General features: G+C 45.4%; 1 protein-coding gene across 1 annotated transcript in view; it reads left to right on the forward strand.

Moving 5' to 3' along the window:
- The first annotated feature begins 9,130 nt into the window (after positions 1–9,130).
- LOC140677528 (prospero homeobox protein 1-like) overlaps positions 9,131–21,904 on the forward strand; it is a 15,410-nt gene continuing 2,636 nt past the window's right edge. The window contains exons 1-3 of the mRNA XM_072912208.1: positions 9,131–10,009; positions 12,149–12,250; positions 12,354–12,548. Coding sequence (XP_072768309.1) covers positions 9,131–10,009; positions 12,149–12,250; positions 12,354–12,548 — 1,176 coding nt within the window. The remainder of the gene's footprint in view (positions 10,010–12,148; positions 12,251–12,353; positions 12,549–21,904) is intronic.

A 21,904-nucleotide genomic window follows, 5' to 3' on the forward strand; every position in this document is an offset into this window, starting at 1 on the left:
TTTATAATCCTCGTAAAAGCATTGGCGGGCCGTGCGTTTCTCACCTAGGCCTTCAGTGATGTCCTACTTAGTCTGACTTCACCTCTCAAAATACCGTAATCTATGTCAATACATGGACACGGCTGGAGATACTATACAGAAACTCACTTGCACACTACTTTGTATTGAATCCCCCTCAACAGTGTACAAAACAGTCTATTTTTCGGCGCATTTAACATTCAATAAACCCACTTCAGCAATGAACCCCCCTCAACAGTGTACAAAACAGTCTATTTTTTGGCGCATTTAACATTCAATAAACCCACTTCAGCAATTAAAACATCTTATGTGGTACTGTCAAAATTAAAAGAATTGTATGAAACATGAAAAAATGAAGAAATTAAATATTTGAACTCACAAATTGTAGAACTGATTCGACGCCATTTAAGCCGCTGGGACCTCTTGTAGTCGGTAGTTGGTTGATTCGTGTGAAAGTGGCGGGCAAACCATTTCATCGCCGGGATAGCTTCCGGTGTCGGGCGACCTCGTCTCACAAGATGTAGTTTCTCTTAAGTATCCTTCATGAAAATGGCCTTGCAAATTTTTATCTGCCACCTAATCAACATTTTGCTCTCCTTCTTTGTGAGTACAGGTGAGTTTTCTGTGGCTTTCCTGTTTTCACAACTTGTGATTGGATACTCACTTGGGACACCAACGTGAGTATCCAATCCACAGCGTAAGGCCAGCGAGAAGGCCTAACTGACAACAACTCATGATTTTATTGGCTATGGCAATTGTCTATCACCTGTATGTCCCCGTTCACTTACAGTGCACAGACGCCTGCATTGTTGATCCTGAAGGCTCCGGGCAGATTTGGTACATCATGGCAACATAAGCTAGCTGAATTCTGATTGGACACAAACTCTAACCTCAAAAGTGAAAGGAGCATAATATGACATGCAGAAAATAATTACTTTTATCCTTAATTATGATCATGATTTCTGGTTATGTAAGGCCAGCAGAGAAGTCCTTGCTGGCCCACCACTGCGTGAAAGGTGCAAAGGCAAAAATAACTGAATATTGCTCACTTTTATTACACTGGGAATTGCACAATCCGGGCTCCATAAAGATAAAAGTTCAAACAAAGTCATTAAGGAAAGACTGAAGTGTAAAACCTGATCATATTTGAACAAACTGATAAAACCAGTGTTCAACGGGGACGATGGACTACTGTGCATTACTTCCACAATGTCAGATGTGAGCAAAGGGCGCCATCTTCTGGAACTTTTGTGAATTACCAATTCAGCGCCAAATCCAAATTGGGCCTGGACTATTTAAATCAGATAAAATGGGACTTAATCGAACCCTTGGGAATGTTGCCTATTTAACCCTCCTAAAAAGTACACCTGAACATTTGTAGCCATGACGTCAGCAACCCCGCAGTACACCTGCCAGTTGCTATGGTAAGAGAATAATAATTTTAAAAAAAAGGGGGAAAGGCACCATGACAAGGCATGCAGAAAATGGAGGGGCTCGGTTTGACTGATTCATATGCATGGGGAACATGGCGACAAGCAGGGACTATTTATGCATTAGGAACATGGCTACAGGAGGGACCTAGTAATGAGCGGAGAATGAACACATAGGGAACAGGAACGGGACTAACATTAATACGTGGGGAACAGGGATATTATGCATTGAGAATTATTAAGGTGCACTTCAGGCAATAAAAACAATCATCAAAACTGTTTACTGTTTCTGAAAAAAACTAATGTAAGTATTAATGAATGAATATACGTATGTGTGTATATATTTATGAATAATTGTGTGTATGTATGTGAATTTGTATGTACAACATATCTTTCTCCTAGTGTGTGCGGGACCCAAAGTACGGCTACAGCCACCCAGAGAGCCCAACCCAAAACAGCAGGTGCGGTGCCCAGGGAACAAGGGACCGCCGGCCCCTTGCAGCCAGGCCAGCCAGCAACAGGAACAGTCACTGTGCCGCCCGGCAGGGCCAACAACAGGCCATAGACAGACGCACCTGGCAGAGGACACGGCACGGGAGAAGCAGGAGACAGCCATCCCCCTAGCCATCGAGAGACCACACCCCACGCGGGCAGAAAGACTCCTCGCAGCCGGAGGGGAATACCGCCCCACCAGCAACTGGGTCCCCACGAGCCCAACCCCCCCAGGAGATCATGGAGGGGCCCGCCCCAGGCTGCCCTACCCAAATCGGCCGCCGCAGGACCGCCCAGCACGGGGCCACGGGAACCACCCACCCCACCTGCAGGGACCCCAACGATGGAGATGGAACATCCTGCAACTGCCCTTGCGGATCCGCCCCCTGAGGGAAGAGAACAAAAAAAGAAAAATAGATCACAGACATGCTGACACAAGGTCACTACGCCAGCAGCTGGCTGACTTGCAGCACTGCAGAATACTCTGCAGCGCACCAAGCTGCCACGATAGTTCCATTATAGTACTGAAAAACTGGGCTACGTACAGAACCATGATTATGTGGCGTACCGCTAACATTGCTAGAGTTTGGGGTCCTCCCGCTCAGTGATATTTAAAGTGTGGTACGCGATCTCTATCTCGCAGTACACCAAAGAAGTCTGTAAATATTTACTTTCAAGAGGTAGTCACCTGAAATGGTTTTCACAGGTGTGCTTTAAGCTCATCGAGAGAATGCCAAGAATGTGCAAAGCAGTAATCAGAGCAAAGCATGGCTATTTTGAAGAAATTAGAATATAAAACATGTTTTCAGTTATTTCACCTTTTTTTTGTTAAGTACATAACTCCACGTGTTCATTCATACTTTTGATGCCTTCAGTGACAATCTACAATGTAAATAGTCATGAAAATAAAGAAAACGCATTGAATGAGAAGGTGTGTCCAAACTTTTAGCCTGTACTGTATGTTTCCTAAACTCAATCAAATTAAAGTGCAAATAAAAAAAACATCTTCCCCACTTTAGTCATAATTTTTGTGCCTAAGAAACATCTCTATGACTTTAGCTCCAGACTTCTTCTGTTTGTTTGATATTATCATTACTGCTACAAGTGGTGGAAAAGTGTATTACAACTGCATACGCATCACAGCTGAGAAACAACATTTTTTGGCGGCCACCTGGGGGGGATGTGGCCTACAGTTAAGAACCACTGCTCTAGATGATGTGTTTTACGGGTAGTAAGGGATGGTCCAACCACATATTCTAACGGGAGACTCAACTAGACTGTCCTCAGTTGAACTAACATTGACATAATTGTCTTATTTAAAAGATTAGGGGGTAAAAAAGAATAATTTAGGTAAATGATCCCTCTGATGTGGACTAATGAAAACAAACAGCCAAGCTGCCAGTTTGCAAAGGGCCATCTTTCATGTGAATGAACACAAAGACGTCTTATCGGGACGCTCCATTGGAAATTGGCAGATTTGGCCAAATTTTGAAACAATAAACCCTGCCTCAGAACCCTTCAGATTTCTATGCTCCCACTGGCACACGCCGCCAATTATTAGGATCTTGGAGCCGCTAATGGAATCTTGAGTGGCAATACGAGTAAATCATTGAAATGAAAAGGAACCGTCGTACTATTGTTGGCCCTATTCAGGCCCATTAGGAGCGCCATGTATTCTCATGCTAATCTCACATTCGGCGTTTTTGTGTCCACTTAATGAATTCGGTGTTGTTGCTTGCAAACCGTGTTGCTCAGACATTCGTGGAGGTGCTGGCACAGAAACAAAGACGTACATTAGGGCCTCATTGTTGTAATTATTAAAGTAAACACAAACACTGGAGGGGTGTTGACACACAGCTGCACACACTCGAGGCCGTGTTTGGACAGTGGGAGAAAGGACCAAGCAACCCTTAAGACTTTGTGGAAATATAAAAAAAAAAAATAGATCTCATTATTTGGCGCTTCTCAAGAGCGAGGCAGCGGGGCGAGATAATAAGCTTTGAAGACTCCCAATTTCATCTGCCGGGGAGAATCTGGCATGAGATAAAATGCTGCTCCCTGCTAAAATGTGGCGGGATTTTATGTTGGTTTACAAAAAAATCCCAGCTGAAAGTCACTATGTGACACTTTGCTTTAAGCATTACCGGTATTTGCTTTTAATCCTAGTTTTGGGTGTGTTCAGTACACATACACTACTACAAAACTACTTTTTTTTTTATTGCCAATTATGATTTTTGAGTTCCTGTTCACACAAAAACTGTTACTCAAAGGATTGTGGAGAAACTCTCAGTGTGAAAGCAGTACTAATCCTCACTATGACAAGTCAAATACACCACAGACGTTCTGTGTACCCCTGGGAACCAGCGTCTTCTGCAATAGACATTTGTGTTTTGTAAAGAGTGTCAAACGCGTTTTTATTGAGGGCCACATCGCAATTATGGCTGCCCTCAGTGGGCCACTTTAAAAGACTCGGCGGACAACATTAAATGATGTGGCATATCACAATAGATGATGTGGCATGGCCACTTTAAATGATGTGGCAGACCACAACATGGCAAGTCAATTTTAAATGATGTGACAGGCTACAACATGGCAGGCCACTTAAGATGACATGATGGGCCACAACATGGCAGGCCACTTCATATGATGTGGCAGGCTACAACATGGAAGGCCACATTGAATGACATGTCGGTCCACTTAAGATGACATGATGGGACACCTTAAATGATGTGGCAGGACCCTAACTGGCCCCTGGGACATGCATTTGACACATGTGGCACAACACAACCATTTTCCCTTGACATTTGTAACTGGGACAAAATAAAATGTTCATGGCAGAAGGCGCTGGTAAGAGGAATTTTAAGGTAATTAATGAAGCAGAATCAAGTGCATCTAAGAAATATATATTTTTTTTATTGCAATCAATCCATCCATCCATTCATTCATCTTCTTCCGCTTATCAGAGGTTGGTTCGCGGGGCAGCAGCCTAAGCAGGGAAGCCCAGACTTCCCTCTCCCCAGCCATTTCGTCCTGCTCTTACCGGGGGATCCCGAGGCGTTCCCAGGCCAGCCGGGAGATATAGTCTTCCCCATGGCCTCCTACTGGTCGGACGTGCCCTAAACACCTCCCTAGGGATGCGTTCGGGTGGCATCCTGACCAGATGCCCAAACCACCTCATTTGGCTCCTCTCGATGTGGAGGAGCAGCGGCTTTACTTTGAGCTCCTCCCGGATGGCAGAGCTTCTTACCCTATCTATAAGGGAGAACCCCGCCACCTGGCAGAGGAAACTCATTTCGGCCGCTTGTACCCGCGATCTTGTCCTTTCGATTATAACCCAAAGCTCATGACCATAGGTGAGCATGGGAACGTAGATCGACTGGTAATTTGAGAGCTTTGCCTTCCGGCTCAGCTCCTTCTTCACCACAACAGATAGATACAGCATCCGCATTACTGAAGACGCCGCATCGATTCACCTGTCGATCCACCTGTCGATCCACCTGTCGATCTCACGATCCACTCTTCCCTCACTCGTGAACAAGGCTCCGAGGTACTTTAACTCCTCCACTTGGGGCAGGGTCTCCTCCCCAACCCGGAGATGGCACTCCACCTTTTTCCGGGCGAGAACCATGGACTCGGACTTGGAGGTGCTGATTCTCATCCCAGTCGCTTCACACTCGGCTGCAGACCGATCCAGTGAGAGCTGAAAATCCTGGCCAGATGAAGCCACCAGGACCACATCATCTGCAAAAAGCAGAGACCTAATCCTGCAGCCACCAAACCGGATCACCTCAACGCCCTGACTGCGCCTAGAAATTCTGTCCATAAAAGTTATGAACAGAATCGGTGACAAAGGACAGCTCTGGCGGAGTCCAACCCTCACTGGAAACTTGTCCGACTTACTACCGGCAATGCGGACTAAGCTCTGACACTGATCGTACAGGGAGCGGACCGCCACAATCAGACAGTCCGATACCCCATACTCTCTGAGCACTCCCCACAGGACTTCCCGAGGGACACGGTCGAATGCTTTCTCCAAATCCACAAAGCACATGTAGACTGGTTGGGCAAACTCCCATGCACCCTCAAGGACCCTGCCGAGAGTATAGAGCTGGTCCACAGTTCCACGACCAGGATGAAAATCGCACTGTTCCTCCTGAATCCGAGGTTCGACTAACCGGCATAGCCTGCTCTCCAGTACACCTGAATAGACCTTACCTGTAAGGCTGAGGAGTGTGATCCCACAATAGTTGGAATACACCCTCTGGTTCCCCTTCTTAAAGAGAGGAACCACCACCCCGGTCTGCCAATCCAGAGGTACCGCCCCCAATGTCCACGCGATGTTGCAGAGTCTTGTCAACCAAGACAGCCCCACAGCATCCAGAACCTTAAGGAACTCCGGGTGGATCTCATCCACCCCCGGGGCCTTGCCACGGAGGAGCTTTTTAACTACCTCAGCAACCTCAGCCCCAGAAATAGGAGAGCCCACCACAGATTCCCCAGGAACTGCTTCCTCATAGGAAGATGTGTTGGTGGGATTAAGGAGGTTTTCGAAGTATTCCCTCCACCGATCCACAACATCCGCAGTCGAAGTCAGCAGAACACCATCCTCACCATACAAGGTGTTGACAGTGCACTGCTTCCCCTTCCTGAGGCGGCGGATGGTGGTCCAGAATCGCTTTGAAGCCGTCCGGAAGTCGTTTTCCATGGCTTCCCTGAACTCCTCCCATGTCCGAGTTTTTTCCTCCGCGACCGCTGAAGCCGCACACCGCTTGGCCTGTCGGTACCTGTCCGCTGCCGCCGGAGTCCTATGAGCCAAAAGAGCCTGATAGGACTCTTTCTTCAGCTTGACGGCATCCCTCACCGCTGGTGTCCACCAGCGGGTTCTAGGATTACCGCCACAACAGGCACCAACTACCTTGCAGCCACAGCTCCAATCAGCCGCCTCGACAATAGAGGTGCGGAACATGGTCCACTCGGACTCAATGTCCAGCACCTCCCTCGTGATATGTTCAAAGTTCTTCCGTAGGTGGGAATTGAAACTCTCTGACAGGAGACTCTGCTACACGTTCCCAGCAGACCCTCACAATGCGTTTGGGCCTGCCAGGTCTGTCCGGCATACTCCCCCACCATCGCAGCCAACTCACCACCAGGTGGTGATCGGTAGAAAGCTCCGCCCCTCTCTTCACCCGAGTGTCCAAAACATGAGGCCGCAAATCAGATGACAACTACAAAGTCGATCATGGAACTGCGGCCTAGGATGTCCTGGTGCCAAGTGTACAAATGGACACCCTTATGTGTGAACATGGTGTTTCTTATGGACAATCTGTGACGAGTACAAAAGTCCAATAACAAAACACCACTCGGGTTCAGATCCGGGCGGCCATTCTTCCCAATCACGCCTCTCCAGGTTTCACTGTCGTTGCCAACATGAGCATTGAAGTCCCCCAGTAGGACAAGGGAATCACCCGGGGGAGCACTTTCCAGTACTCCCTCGAGTGTATCCAAAAAGGGTGGGTACTCTGAACTGCTGTTTGGTGCGTAAGCACAAACAACAGTCAGGACCCGTCCCCCCACCCAAGGGGGGAGGGACGCTACCCTCTCGTCCACTGGGTTGAACTCCAACGTGCAGGCTTAGACCGGGGGACAACAAAAATTTCTACCGCAGCCCGTCGCCTCTCACTGGGTGCAACGCCAGTGTGGAAGAGAGACCTCTATGGCCCCTCCCATGGATGGATGGATGGATCGATCATAAACATGAAAAACATTTACATTTTGTCTTTAATTTGGGTTATTTTAGGTCACTTTTCAAAAACGGTTCAAACTCAAAAACATGAATACTTTTACAGTAACATTCACAGTATATGACGGTAAAATATCTTTAAAGCATTTTACTGGAACTGCAGAGCATTGATTTTATGGTCAATTGTTATAAAGTTTTAACTAAATGCTTAAATTTTCAGTAATTTTATAGCTTGTTTCAATAAAATCACAAATGCATTTTCATAGTTAATTACTCCCGGTTTTATCAGCATACACACTTACACTATAGCAGGGGTGTCGAACACGGTTACATGGAGGGCCACATCGCAGTTATGGCTGCCCTAAGAGGGCCGCTTGTAACCGTACATAATTTATGAATATAAATGTATAAGAATTCACCTCATGATATTATAAAATTAATTGCTGTGCATTTGATTTTTATATATGTATTACTACATACACTGTAAAAAATAATAATACATTTTTCAGTAAAAAAAACTAAACTGGCAGCTGAGTTGCCACAACTTCTCCGTAAAATTTACAATGGTTTTTACAGCATATTACTGTAAATGGAAAAACAGTACTAGAGGTTTTTTTTACTGTAAAATCCTGGCAACTGTGCTGCCAGCTTTTTTTTTTTTTACTGCAAAATCTATTGTCATTTCCACAGTGTACAGTTTGACAAATAACTTGCTTTGATATAACTCAAGCAGATATTTATTTTTGTTTTAATTTTAAAAACTTTGAGATTAATGATAGTATTATATTTGTTGCATTATTACATAATAAAGTTTAAAATATACTCAATAGCATGCAATACATGTATTTCTGTCTGTCACAATTAAAAGATTACATTTAGTAAATGATAAAATGCTCTATTGACTGATATTATTTCAGGGCTTTCGCGGGTCAAATCTGGCCCCCGGGCCTTGAGTTTGACACCTGTGCTTTATAGCGTGCAACGCAGCTTACAGAACCCTTTAAGAGACAAATCCGTTTGAATTTACAGTAATTTTAAGTGATATTACATAGGGATTTTACTGTGAAATAATTAACTGCTGTAAAATAAAAGGATATTGTAAATCATAGTCATTTATTGTAATGTTACAGTACATTTTGATTACAGTATTTTACTGTGGAAAAATACTGTTAAATGATGTACAATCCTGGGAAATATGCCAACAAGGGGAGTGGCCACCAGCTCGTGAGGACACACCCTCTTGCCTTAAAGGCAGCCCCAAATGAATGGAGTCTTTAAGTCCTGCTGCCGTCTTATCCTCGGAGAAGTTCCCTTGAACAGGAGGACCTCAGGTATGAATCTATTTTTTTTTATCAACGTAGATGAAGAAGATGCACTATTGATTGTTTCTCCTGCACTGCCTTCATCTGGCATGCATCTCAGGATGTGGAGCAAAAACTTGTGTTCCAGCATGGATGACTGCACTGCACAGCAACCCTTTGAGTCCGGATCAGAAGTAGCAGACGCGTTGAACCCCTTAGGACAAGTGGGTGAGAAGAGCAGGAAGCTACTAGAAAGCCTTTATTATGGTAGCAGGGATGGTTCCGAAGAACATCCCTGTACTCCTGAGGCCAAATGGGATTGGAGCGGCCGTCAAGCAAAGCGTGCCCGAGTGGAGAACATCATTCGAGGTATGAGGCCGGGTGATCGGATCGCAGATGTGGCGATGAAGGACGGGCGTGAAGAAACATCTGGGACGCAGGGGCAAGAAATGATGAAGGCGCTGCGATCCCAGATGAGGCAAGGGGCGGGTGACATGGTGAAAGAAAGTCTTGCAAAGTGTGAAAACAGACCCCGAGAACGGAAGACCCCAAAGATGGACGCCTTAAGTTCCAAGCTGATGGCAGATGTTTTGAAGTACGAACTATCCAGAGCGGTCAGTCGGAGCGTCGACTCCATTTTCAAAAGCATGCCCTTGCCACAAAAAGAAGATGGTGCAGAGTTTATTGCACATCCTTGTAAGGAAGAGTTGCAGGTACAAGATGTTCAAACCGAGGCGCTCTCTCTTGTGCTACAAAGACCACAAATAGAAGGCTCAGCAGTCCACCAACTAAGTCTTGATTCTGGCCCTTTGGCCAACGCTCTCGGGCCCTGCTCAGAGACAAAGTCCAGACGGGCAACATTTGACCTGCCGTGGAACTCGGTCACAGTCCGGTCAAAGGTCAACTCTAGGTCTTCAAGGAGCCCAACTGGTCACATGAGCGCGGTGGACGCCATGCTTTTGGACACTCTTTGCCTCCCGCATGTAAAGGGTGAGTCCGGCAGAAAGAACAACCTTTATATACTCAGCGTATCCTTTATGTCCTCTGTATCAAAGTCAAGGCCCGCGGGCCAGACCCGGCCCGCGAATGAATTATCTATGGCCCCCGGGATGATATTGGATTAGTATTAGAACGGGCCTGCTGCTCTTTTGCACGCACCAATACTCCATCAGTGTTGGCGCTAGGAATTTTCTCAGGGACCCCATCAAGTCACAAAAATGGGTACATTTTTGGGGTTTTGAAAACAAATGATAAATGTATGTATTATCCTGTTATATCTCACATTCTATATTGTGTTTTGGAAAAAAATTGTCATAAACGTTACTTAATTCATTGAAAAAATAATACAAAAGAAAACTAATTTTTATGCATATGTACAGTACATTTATTCAGTTATAAACAGTCATTCACGTTCTTCTTTCCGTCATGGATCTAAACTTTACCGCTGCCAGTAGTTTTTTTCTATATTTTTATTGTAATATTTTCAAAACATGTTTGTTCTGTTCTTTGCCAAAGTAAGAAAAAGAATACAATCTCAAGTTCTCTTTATTTTTTAGTTTTAATGCCATGATTTTAATACGTGTGTGCACAGATTTTGACACCCCTGCTTAAGGTCTACAGTTCGGATGGCGGGAGGGGAATTTAAGGAACACAGACATGGATCAAGGTGGGATTCAGTTTGTCAGCAAAGTATACTTGTGATCTGCGGATCGATACCAGATCTTTCTGCCCTAATATTGATTCTCAAATCAAAACATTGATAATTTAGCTATTTGAGATAGTGTATCATTAACTAGAATAGTGTTAAAAAGTAACTCAACTTGTGAAAGAGGCAATGTGTCAATGTCGAATGCTTTTGTCATGTCCATGGAACTGAATTATGACTTACCTTTTATTCGAATAGTATACTTTTATTTATTTTAATGCTTTTGTTATGGTTTAAAACACCATAACAGAGTACTTTGTATAATTCTGTTCTTTGTTTGGCTATATTCTTATACTTCAGTTTAAAATAATTACATAATAATCATTATATAATTAATACCTGATATATAATAATAAATAAATATAATACATACATAGTAAATATGTAACTGTATTATTGATGTTGTTATTTGAAATACATAACGTTTTCATTTTTAGCAGACACACTAAGATACATTTGCACAAAGTATCCATATCGCCAATACCAGCCTGAATTTTCTCGGTATCGGATCAGAAATAAAGTCCTTGGTATTGCGCATCAGTAGCGTACATAAATCACAGGTGTCAAACTCAAAGCCCGGGGGCCAGATCTGGCCCGACACATCATTTTATTTGGCCCTCGAAAGCCTGGAAATAATACACGTCATTAAAGTACTTTATATTTTCTTACTAAATGTATTAGTTTTTTTCCATTTTGACAGAAAAAATACATATACTCAATACAATCGCATATTTTTCAAACATAAATATTATAATGTTACAAATATAGGATCAAACATTCAAACAATGTTTTTGTTAAACTACAAATAAATACTTTTTAATCAGCTTGACTTATGATTTCAAAGAAAGTTATTCATCAAATTGTCAAATTTTATAATTAGATTTTACAGCGGCTTTATGAAATTTACTGTGGTTTTACAGCATTTTACTGTACACGAAAAAACAGCACCAGTGTTTTGCAACTAAGCTGCCAGTTTTTTACTGTAAAAAACGGTGGTACTGTTTTGCTATTCACAATAGTACACGGTAAAATCTACAGTTGTGTCTACGGTAAAATCCGGCAGCTAAGTTGCCAGAATTTTACTGTAAAAATGCAGTTTTATATTTACAGTAAAAAAAAAAAAAAACACTGTAAATTTTACAGTAAAATTCTGTCAACTGAGCTGCCAATTTTGTACCGTGAAAAACAGTGGTACTGTTTTTTCCATTTACAGTAAAATGCAGAAAAAAACACTGTAAATTTTACGGTAACATTTTTGCAGCTGACCTGTCAGTTTTTAACTGTAAAATCTACACTTTTCTTTATACAATGCACGTAAAAAAACTAATCATTAAATGCATAGGCAATTGTGTAATAATATCACTCACTGTTAGAAGTGGCCCTCTGAGGGCAAACATAACTGCGATATGGCCCTCAATTAAAAATGCATCGAGTGTGTTGTCCTTACCTGTAGCACATTTAGGAAGGTCTGACGACCAACCATCTGAAGAAAGCAAAGCTGATGTTCTTCTACACACGCTACCCAAGCTCAACGGTGCTAAAGACGTGTTTCCGTGACGTGCAGGTGAGCAAACAAACGCCACTTCACCATCTCATCACTTTGACTACCTCCGTGGGACAAAAGGTGATGAAAAGATCACTCAACTGTATCGCTCCCTCCCGTCCAGTTGACGCGCTGCATCACCTCCCAGCTCATCAAGTGGTTCAGCAACTTCCGGGAGTTCTACTACATCCAGATGGAGAAGTTCGCCCGACACGCCGTCACGGGAGGGCCGGCAGACGACAGGGCGCTGTCTGTGGGGAGAGAATCGGAACTTTTCAGGGCCCTCAATATGCACTACAACAAAGGAAATGACTTCCAGGTGAGGTTTATGTCTTCAAATATGGAGAAAAAAAACAGTGATTGAGAATGTTAAGCCCAATAGCGATCTGACTCAGGACGTTTTGCAGCAGTATGATGAAATACACAAGGTTTTGGGTACTTTGGCCTTTTTAATGAATACTCCTCCTGAGAATCAGCGTCCTTTTTAAGGAACATCGCTGGCGCTCAGGAGGATATGCGTGCATGCCTAAATAAAATGGCTCCCGCATTAAAACTCAATATTAATGGGCCAAAGTAACTTATTAACTCTTCATTTTCAGCTTCAGAAACTTCTGGAATGATTCTTATGTCACAGAAATAAACCGTTAAGATTGTATATTTTAGCTTTCGCTATGTTGTGAAAAACACACATGGCATAGCTCATTATTTATGGGAATTGTGACGATTGTCCAAGTCAGTGGATTGTCAAACTGGGGTACCCGTACCACCAGTGGTACACCAAAAAAAAAATCGCTTGATTAAAGTACAGTGTTTTATTTTCCCGTATTCAAACACAATGTTACTGTTCAAACTGTGCATAATGTTACAGAAATCCAAAATATTTAATGTAGATAGATAAAACCTCTGCCTTGTTTTTAATGAATACTTAGGCCTACCATGCTACTATATTTTAAAGTTGTTATTGTGACGTTACCAAGAGCCAAGTGTTTTCTAAGTTGCTACTTGTTGAAAGATTTTGAGAACCACGTACTGCTCGAGGATACAGACACACAACATCTAGTGATTAGTTCAAAGGAGGCGCAAGAAACAGTTCAGGGGTGCAGCAGATTGAGAAAAATGAAGGAAAAACATGTTTTCAAACCTGCTTATTTGTGTTTAGAGGTCACATGTATTGTAGTTTCTAAGGCGAGACATGAACAATAGTCTGGGCCAAAATATGCTCCAGAAAAGGTGATTATCCTGGGGTATTACTTGTATTATGCTTTTTTCGCTTTAAAAAGCCCCGTTTTAGTTGATTCAATCAAATGTTTGGCACATTTTATAGTCACAGATTCACTCCACCTGGGTGCTTCCAGTTTAGAGGTAGAGACATTTTAACGTCAGGAAAGCAACATGATGACAAGGTGGTGGAGTCAAAAATGTTAACATGCAGAACTACTGATGTATATACTGCAGAAATATAAATAAGAGAGGCAGCGTACTCTGCAGGGGACATTAGTGTTTTGCAAGGCCATTGATTATCTGAACTGTGTAACCAATTAAAGAAAAAACAAATGTCTACTGCAGAGGACGCTGGTTGTCAGGAGGATATGCAAATACACTGACCGCTAAGGTAAAGTGCATACATCTATATACTGTGAGACAAGTCTTTTTTTCAAAGCCCATTTTTTTTTGCAAGCATTAAAGACAAAATCATAAAGCTGCAGGCAACGTTGAACGAGCGTCTAGCCCATGTTGCACCGCTGGGTTCATGCAAATCGGCCGGCACGTATAATGCTTGCGGTCACATGGTTCCCGATGACCTGACCCATCCATCCATCCATTTTCTACCGCTTATTCCCTTCGGGGTCGCGGGGGGTGCTGGAGCCTATCTCAGCTACAATCGGGCGGAAGGCGGGGTACACCCTGGACAAGTCGCCACCTCATCACAGGGCCAACACAGATAGACAGACAACATTCACACTCACATTCACACACTAGGGCCAATTTAGTGTTGCCAATCAACCTATCCCCAGGTGCAAATCTTTGGAGGACCCACCACCAAAAATTTAGTGACCCCAAAATATAACATTTTTCGTCATAGCTGACGAGCATGCAAAATATGGGGACTTTTCGTGCATGTTACGGGCCTCAAAAAGGCGTCCAAACGTATAGAACGGGAGTCCTCAAACTACGGTCCACGGACCATATACAGCCGCGGGTGGTCCAGAGTAAAAAAAAAAAATTGTTTTAAATTTTTTGTATCTGTCCTTTCTAGTCCATCCATCAATCAATTTTCTACCGCTTGCAACTCACTGAGTTTCCTAGCCGCTAAGGCAAATATTGTCTAAAAATGCATTTTCCCATCGATAACGTCACGCTCACGCCACAACGTCGGGCGAGCGAGTGCGCGCTCTTTCAGTCAATTAGTACACAAGGAAAAAAAAAGAAGGGGAAAACGTTGGGGAAACGTAAAATAGACTCCGAGTGTAGAGTTTTTAAACATCAGTGGACATGTGACTTTTTTTTGTTCAGTGTAAGGAAAAGGCAATTTGTCTAATTTGCAATAAGACAAGATATATATATATATATATATATATATATATATATATATATAGCCCTGGCAATTTTTTTTTAACTCAATGCGGCCCCCGGGTCAAAAAGTTTGGCAACCCCTGGTATAGAAGAAAAAACACAGCAATCGCAATAGGGCACTTGCGGGGGCTCTGCATCACCCTTAGTGCCATGCCACACCCACATCCTGTCATGTGCAAAACATTTTTGCAATTTATCATCACCCATCGGTTTAGTATGATCAGCTAAAGTGCAGAAATGATTGGTAATGGCGTGGGGCAGTTTTCACCGCTAGACACCACTCACTGCAAAGAGGAAGGAAAAGGCCATCAGGCACTTCAGGGTGTTATAAGTACTACCAAATAAGCTCAAGATCTGAATTTGTGGAGCCAAGTTATTAACGTTTCGTGTTTTGTGGCACATCATTGAAGCAATGTTTGGCGCCATGCCACGCCCACATCCTATGGCACACGCAAAATTTGTTCGCAAGCTATCATCACCTCTATGTAGCTGACACTTTAACTTAAAAAAAGTATGACCCCTTCTTTTTGCTGAAAAATGGCCAAAAACCATCGGAGCAAAGTATGATGCCATACCACGCCGGCATCTTATGGTGTAGGCAAATTTTGTTCGCAATTTATCATTACCTGTATGTGTAGCATATGTAATTCTTTCCGAGACTCATTTTGTCAAGGCCCGGAGGACAGGCCTGGGCAATTATTTTGACTTGGGGGGCCAAATTTAGAGAAAAAAATGTGTCTGGGGGCCGGTATATCTGATTTTTAGGAACACTAGTACAAAACCTCACAATAATGTCTGATTGAATGCTAAAAACGTTGTGACAGACCGCCTTAAAAAATTAAATGGAATTTTAATTTTTTTTATTGAATGAGACACCCAGAATGTACATGAAAATAAATAATGTGCGATTTACAATATTAACTATGAACGATAAAACACAGAATATTGACAACATATGAACATCACACCCCATCTCAAACGACATATTTTACAAACAAGCGAAACGCAACAAAAAAAAACCCCACCTACTATCTGATATACCACTAAGCTTTATAACTTTGTTGTAAAAATCTCCTTCTACGTCTGTTCCTGGCACCCGCATTTTCAGGCTCGCTCTGGAAACACTCCCCACCAAACTGCTTGGTGCCTCGTCTGAGCTGCTGTGACTTAGATGACCATAGTAACTAATTAGATGACCATAGTAACTAAATAGATTACCATAGTAAATAGTATATCATGCAAAAGAGCAAATTCCAACCATTGAAATACTTTGTATAGTTCAAGACTTTCGGTCATTTAAAAACATCACTGCACATCATAATGGCAGCTACAGTTTCCATCTTAAAGATCTAAAAAAATTATTTGGGAATGTCCGGCGGGCCAGATCGAAAAGCTTAACAGGCCGCATGCGGCCCCCGGGCCTTAATTTGCCCAGCTCTGTCCTAGGAGGAGTTTGTTAAAGCACACTTTTCTATCGCCTGAAAATGGAAGACGAAAACCAAGATGGCCAACTTCCTGATCGTTTTCAGGTATGGGTCCTGAGGCTTTTGTGCGTCCCGTCATGATAGACGTCTCCTGCGATTTTCGTGAAACTGGTAGGAGGCTCTGAATTTTTTTTGTAATTTTAAACGTGGCACTAGAGAGCCAATTTTGAAATTCCATTTTCAGGACCCCCACAATGTCAAATGTTGTCATACCTGACACAATTTCAAAATATGGGGCATTTTTTGTGCATGTTAGTGGCCTCAAAAAGGTGTCCAAATGTATTGAAGAAAAAACAGCAATTTTAATAGGGCCCTTGCGGGGCCTTAATTATCAACACAATAGCAATTGGGAATGATATACGTTAGCTGCTCGAAAGTTAAATTACTTTCTTTTATTGATAATTAAAAAAATAGCATCATGACTCCTGTCCTATTTTTCCAGCTGGTCTTAGCAAAATCTGTCTAGGTCGCTGGTGTGTGAGAGTGACAGGAAGAAAAGCTCAGAGTCTAAATTGTTTGGCACCAGCTGTTGGTTTGCATGTTTGGGTCTCCAGACAACCCCCTTTCTTTTTCGAGAAAAATATATCTGTGGAGGTTGCCTCCTAGTAGGTGATGTTGATCACACACTTTCACTTGAGTCCAGCGTTCGGAGTTCCACAAAGCTTTATTGCTCGTTAATGTTCGTAACACGACTCTCGACTTTTCAGTCCGTCTCATCAAATGTTTGTCTTTTCCTTCTCTCCAAGCCCTCCTCCTCCTTCCGCTCCCGACCGCTAGTGATCAAGACAACAGGTGATTAGACAACTAGCCCCAGCTGGGCAATCTAATCACCTGTCAGCTTTGTTCCATAGCCGGTCCTGGCGCACACCGCTCCTGCAGCCAGCACGCCGACCACGCCCCCCTCCACATACCTCCACCGCCAGACCGGGAAGTCGTACGGCCACGCCTACTACCCCCCCCGTATGGGAGCGGGAGAGGAAGTCAGCTACGGCCATCTGCGCCCCCGGCTTGTGGATCACTCTGAAGTTGTAAGGCTGTGCAAAGCTAGATACCAACGGGTGATCCGTGCGTTGGCATCCTTCATGCGGTGGAGCCATTGGAGGGGTTTGTGGTCTGAGCAGAGGCCGAACGAGCGCCCCAGCAGGTAGTACCGGAGGGTACCTACCGCCCACCGGATGGCGAGGCACTCCCTCTCCACCGTGCTGTACTTCGCCTCCCAGTCCGACAGTTTTCTGCTGATGTACAGCACTGGGCGGTCAACACCCCCCGCCTGCTGGGACAAAACGTCTTCCAGCCCTCTGCCCGACGCGTCTGCCTGCAGACAGAACAGGAGGGAAAAATTAGGCATGTGCAGGACCGGCTCCTCGCAAAGGGCCTTCTTAACCCTATTAAATGCCTGCTGGCACTGCTCCGTCCACTGGACCAGTTCTGGAGCATCTTTTCGGGTCAGGTCCGTAAACCGGGGGATGAACCTCCGGTAGTAACCTGCCAGCCCTAAAAACTGCCTCACCTCTTTTTTTGACTTGGGAGTCGGGCAGGCCGCAATTGCGGCTGTTTTGTTTACCAGCGGGCGCACCTGCCCTCCTCCAAAGTGGTACCCCAGATACTGTACCTCCCTCCGGGTTGGCGGTGAGCCCCGCCCGCCTCAGGGACTTGAGGACCGCCCCCACCCTCTGCATATGCTCCGCTCAGCTGCCACTCTGGATGATGACATCATCCAGGTAGGCGGCAGCATATGCAGCATGTGGACGCAGTACCCGGTCCATGAGTCTCTGAAATGTGGCGGGCGCATCGAACAAGCCGAACGGAAGGGTCACGAACTGGTATAATCCTTCCGGAGTGGAGAACGCCGTTTTTTCCTTGGACTCTGGAGACAAGGGAATCTGCCAGTAACCCTTGGTCAAATCCAGTGTCGTAAAAAAACGAGCAGTGCCCAGCCGGTCCAGGAGCTTGTCAACCCAGGGCATTGGGTATGCGTCGACGCGTGACACCTCATTTACCCTGCGGTAGTCCGCACAGACCCATCTTTCTTCCCTACCAGAACTATGGGGCTGCACCACGCACTGTGTGACTCTTCTATCACCCCCAATTCCAGCATAGTTTTTAATTCTTCCCGAACCACTTTGCGCTTGTGTTCGGGTAACCTATAGGGCCGAAACCGCACCATCACGCTGGTCTCAATGTGATTCTGAATGAGGTTCGTGCGGCCTGGCAGGGGGGAGAACACATCAGCAAAGCGCTGCTGCAAGCTGGCAACATCTGCTCTCTGGGACGGCGTGAGCTGATTATCACAGAGGAGAGGGGAGAGCCGGGTGAAGCGGGGGACCTCCGGCCACAGCTCTTCGCTCTCCTCTATCACCGTCACCATGGAGACAGGCTCTACCTCCCTCCATTTTTTAAGGAGGTTGAGGTGGTAAATTTGTGTTGCTCCGCCCCAGTCAGAACACCTGACCTCATAATCAACGTCACCCACTCGTCTTGTGACCACAAAGGGTCCTTGCCACTTGGCGAGTAATTTGGAGCTGGATGTTGGGAGTAATAAAAGCACTATATCTCCCGGTGAAAATGTTTCTGAGTTGCGTCCTTTTGTTATACAGGCGCTGCTGACGCTCGTGGGCCGGGAGCAAATTCTCACGTGACAAGTGCCCCAATGTGTGGAGTTTTGCTCTCAAGTCCATGATGTATTGAATTTCATTTTTGCTGGGGCTTGGACCTTCCTCCCAGCTTTCTTTAACTAGGTCCAGCACCCCGCGCGGACTTCTACCGAACAATAATTCAAAGGGGGAGAACCTCCCGCACTGCAAACAACAGGGGATCCAACCATTTATGCCAATTTGGTTTGGCCTTGTGCATGAACTTACGGATCATGGATTTTAATGTCCCATTCAGCCGCTCAACCAGCCCGTCGGTCTGTGGGTGGTAGACGTTGGTCCGAATGGATTTGATCCCCAATAATTCGTACAGCTCCTTTATCGTGCGTGACATAAAGTACGTGCCCTGGTCAATCAGAGGGGGGGGGGGGGCCTCCGCCGGTTCCCCCTCCCCTTTGGCAGTGTCGGATGACCTCGCGTCGCCGCTGAGAACAGCGCAGATATTCCATTTCCCTACCGGGCGTGAGCGCACCCCTGCGCACTGCTTCACTAACTTATTAAACCACACCTAATTTGTCCCCAAGATTAAGAGGTGCGCCAGGTGCGAACTTACATTACCTTCTTAACACTATATTTTTTCTCTTTGAAAAAAATTTCCACCGGCACGATAGAGTACTCGTGAATATCCCCATGCACACATTTAATCCTCATCCGTGTATCCTTTTTCAACGCCCCGGGTCGAACCTGGCTCTGGTGGATCGTGGACTGCTCTCAGCCCGAATCCACCATTGCCCGGTGTGTCCTCCCTTGTATCCTTACCGGTACATAGTACGTCTCTCCCGGGCCGGGGGAGGGAACCGGAGGGCCGACAACCCGGATCACCTGCCCCACCTCCATGAGCGAGCTGCCCACACCTCCAGCACGCCTGCCCAGGCATTCAAGGAGCCGTTTGCGGGGGAACCACAGCATCCGAAAGTTAGTGGTCCGCGGCCTTGGCACCGGCGCGCCGCCGGAACTGGATGCTCGGCCGCTTCCGCGGCCTTCTCTCCCCTTCCGCGGTTTTCTCCCCCTTCCGCGTCTCGCGGTGAACCGCCAAGTGGTCCACAACCAACGTCACCGCCGCTGCCAGGTCTTGAAGGCGGTGGTAAAGAACCCAGGCCGATGTCCGCGCTGGGATCGCTTCCAGGAACTGTTCCAGAAGGATCAGCACCGAACCGCCGCGTCACGCAACTGCTGCCCCAGCACGAAAGGTCGATCCTCCGGACCCAAACACAGCGCCCGGAACTGGCGCCTGTGGTCTTCGCTGGAACATCCAGTCCGGTCTAGCACCGCACGCCTCAGGTCCCGGAACCTCATCCGGGAAGATGGCGGTAGGCTGAGCGACGCTTGTTGCGCTTTTCCTGCCAGCAGCGGCAGTAGCCGTACGCCCACTCCTCTTCCGGCCAAGCGCATGCCACCGCCGTGGCCTCAAACATGTCCAGGAATGCCTGTGCATTCTCCGCCTCAGACATCTGATGTACGACCACGGCCGCTGATGTCGACGCCGCTGTTCCGACCCGCTTCTCCAATACTTGCAGGATCTGGCTCTGCTGCGCCACCTGCACTTGGACTGCCTCCATCTGCCGTTGGCTGGCTGCTGCCACTCTCGCCAGGACCTGCCCCGCTGCTGCTAGTGGGTTGGGTGCTGTCATGGTCCGTGATCCGTTCTTTGATTGGGCGCCAAATGTGGAGGTTGCCTCCTAGTGGGTGCTGTTGTTCACACACTTTCACTTGAGTCTAGCGTTCAGAGTTCCACAAAGCTTTATTGCTCGTTAATGTTCGTAACACGACTCTTGACTTTTCAGTCAGCCTCATCAAATATTTGTCTCTTCCTTCTGTCCAAGCCCTCCTCCTCCTTCCGCTCCCGACCGCTACTGATCAAGACAAGTGATTAGACAACTAGGCCCAGCTGGGCAATCTAATCACCTGTCAGCTGTGTTCCAAAACCGGCCCTGGCACACCCCGCTCCTGCAGACAGCGCGCCGACCACGCCCCACTTCACAATATATTATCTTATATTCATGTCAATATTGTACTTACCTTGCTTTAGCATGGTCACTTTGGAATACAAATAATATGCACTGTGTGTATGTATATATACAGTATATATATATAAAATGTATGTGTGTGTGTGTATACAGGTAAAAGCCAGTAAATTAGAATATTTTGAAAAACTTGATTTATTTCAGTAATTGCATTCAAAAGGTGTAACTTGTACATTATATTTATTCCTTGCACACAGACTGATGCATTCAAATGTTTATTTCATTTACGGTAATTTTGATGATTTGAAGTGGCAACAAATGAAAATCCAAAATTCCGTGTGTCACAAAATTAGAATATTACTTAAGGCTAATACAAAAAAGGGATTTTTAGAAATGTTGGCCAACTGAAAAGTATGAAAATGAAAAATATGAGCATGTACAATACTCAATACTTGGTTGGAGCTCCTTTTGCCTCAATTACTGCGTTAATGCGGCGTGGCATGGAGTCGATGAGTTTCTGGCACTGCTCAGGTGTTATGAGAGCCCAGGTTGCTCTGATAGTGGCCTTCAACTCTTCTGCGTTTTTGGGTCTGGCATTCTGCATCTTCCTTTTCACAATACCCCACAGATTTTCTATGGGGCTAAGGTCAGGGGAGTTGGCGGGCCAATTTAGAACAGAAATACCATGGTCCGTAAACCAGGCACGGGTAGATTTTGCGCTGTGTGCAGGCGCCAAGTCCTGTTGGAACTTGAAATCTCCATCTCCATAGAGCAGGTCAGCAGCAGGAAGCATGAAGTGCTCTAAAACTTGCTGGTAGACGGCTGCGTTGACCCTGGATCTCAGGAAACAGAGTGGACCGACACCAGCAGATGACATGGCACCCCAAACCATCACCCAACCATGCAAATTTTGCATTTCCTTTGGAAATCGAGGTCCCAGAGTCTGGAGGAAGACAGGAGAGGCACAGGATCCACGTTGCCTGAAGTCTAGTGTAAAGTTTC

This window comes from Nerophis lumbriciformis, linkage group LG34 (assembly GCF_033978685.3).
Source record: "Nerophis lumbriciformis linkage group LG34, RoL_Nlum_v2.1, whole genome shotgun sequence".
NCBI lineage: Eukaryota > Metazoa > Chordata > Actinopteri > Syngnathiformes > Syngnathidae > Nerophis > Nerophis lumbriciformis.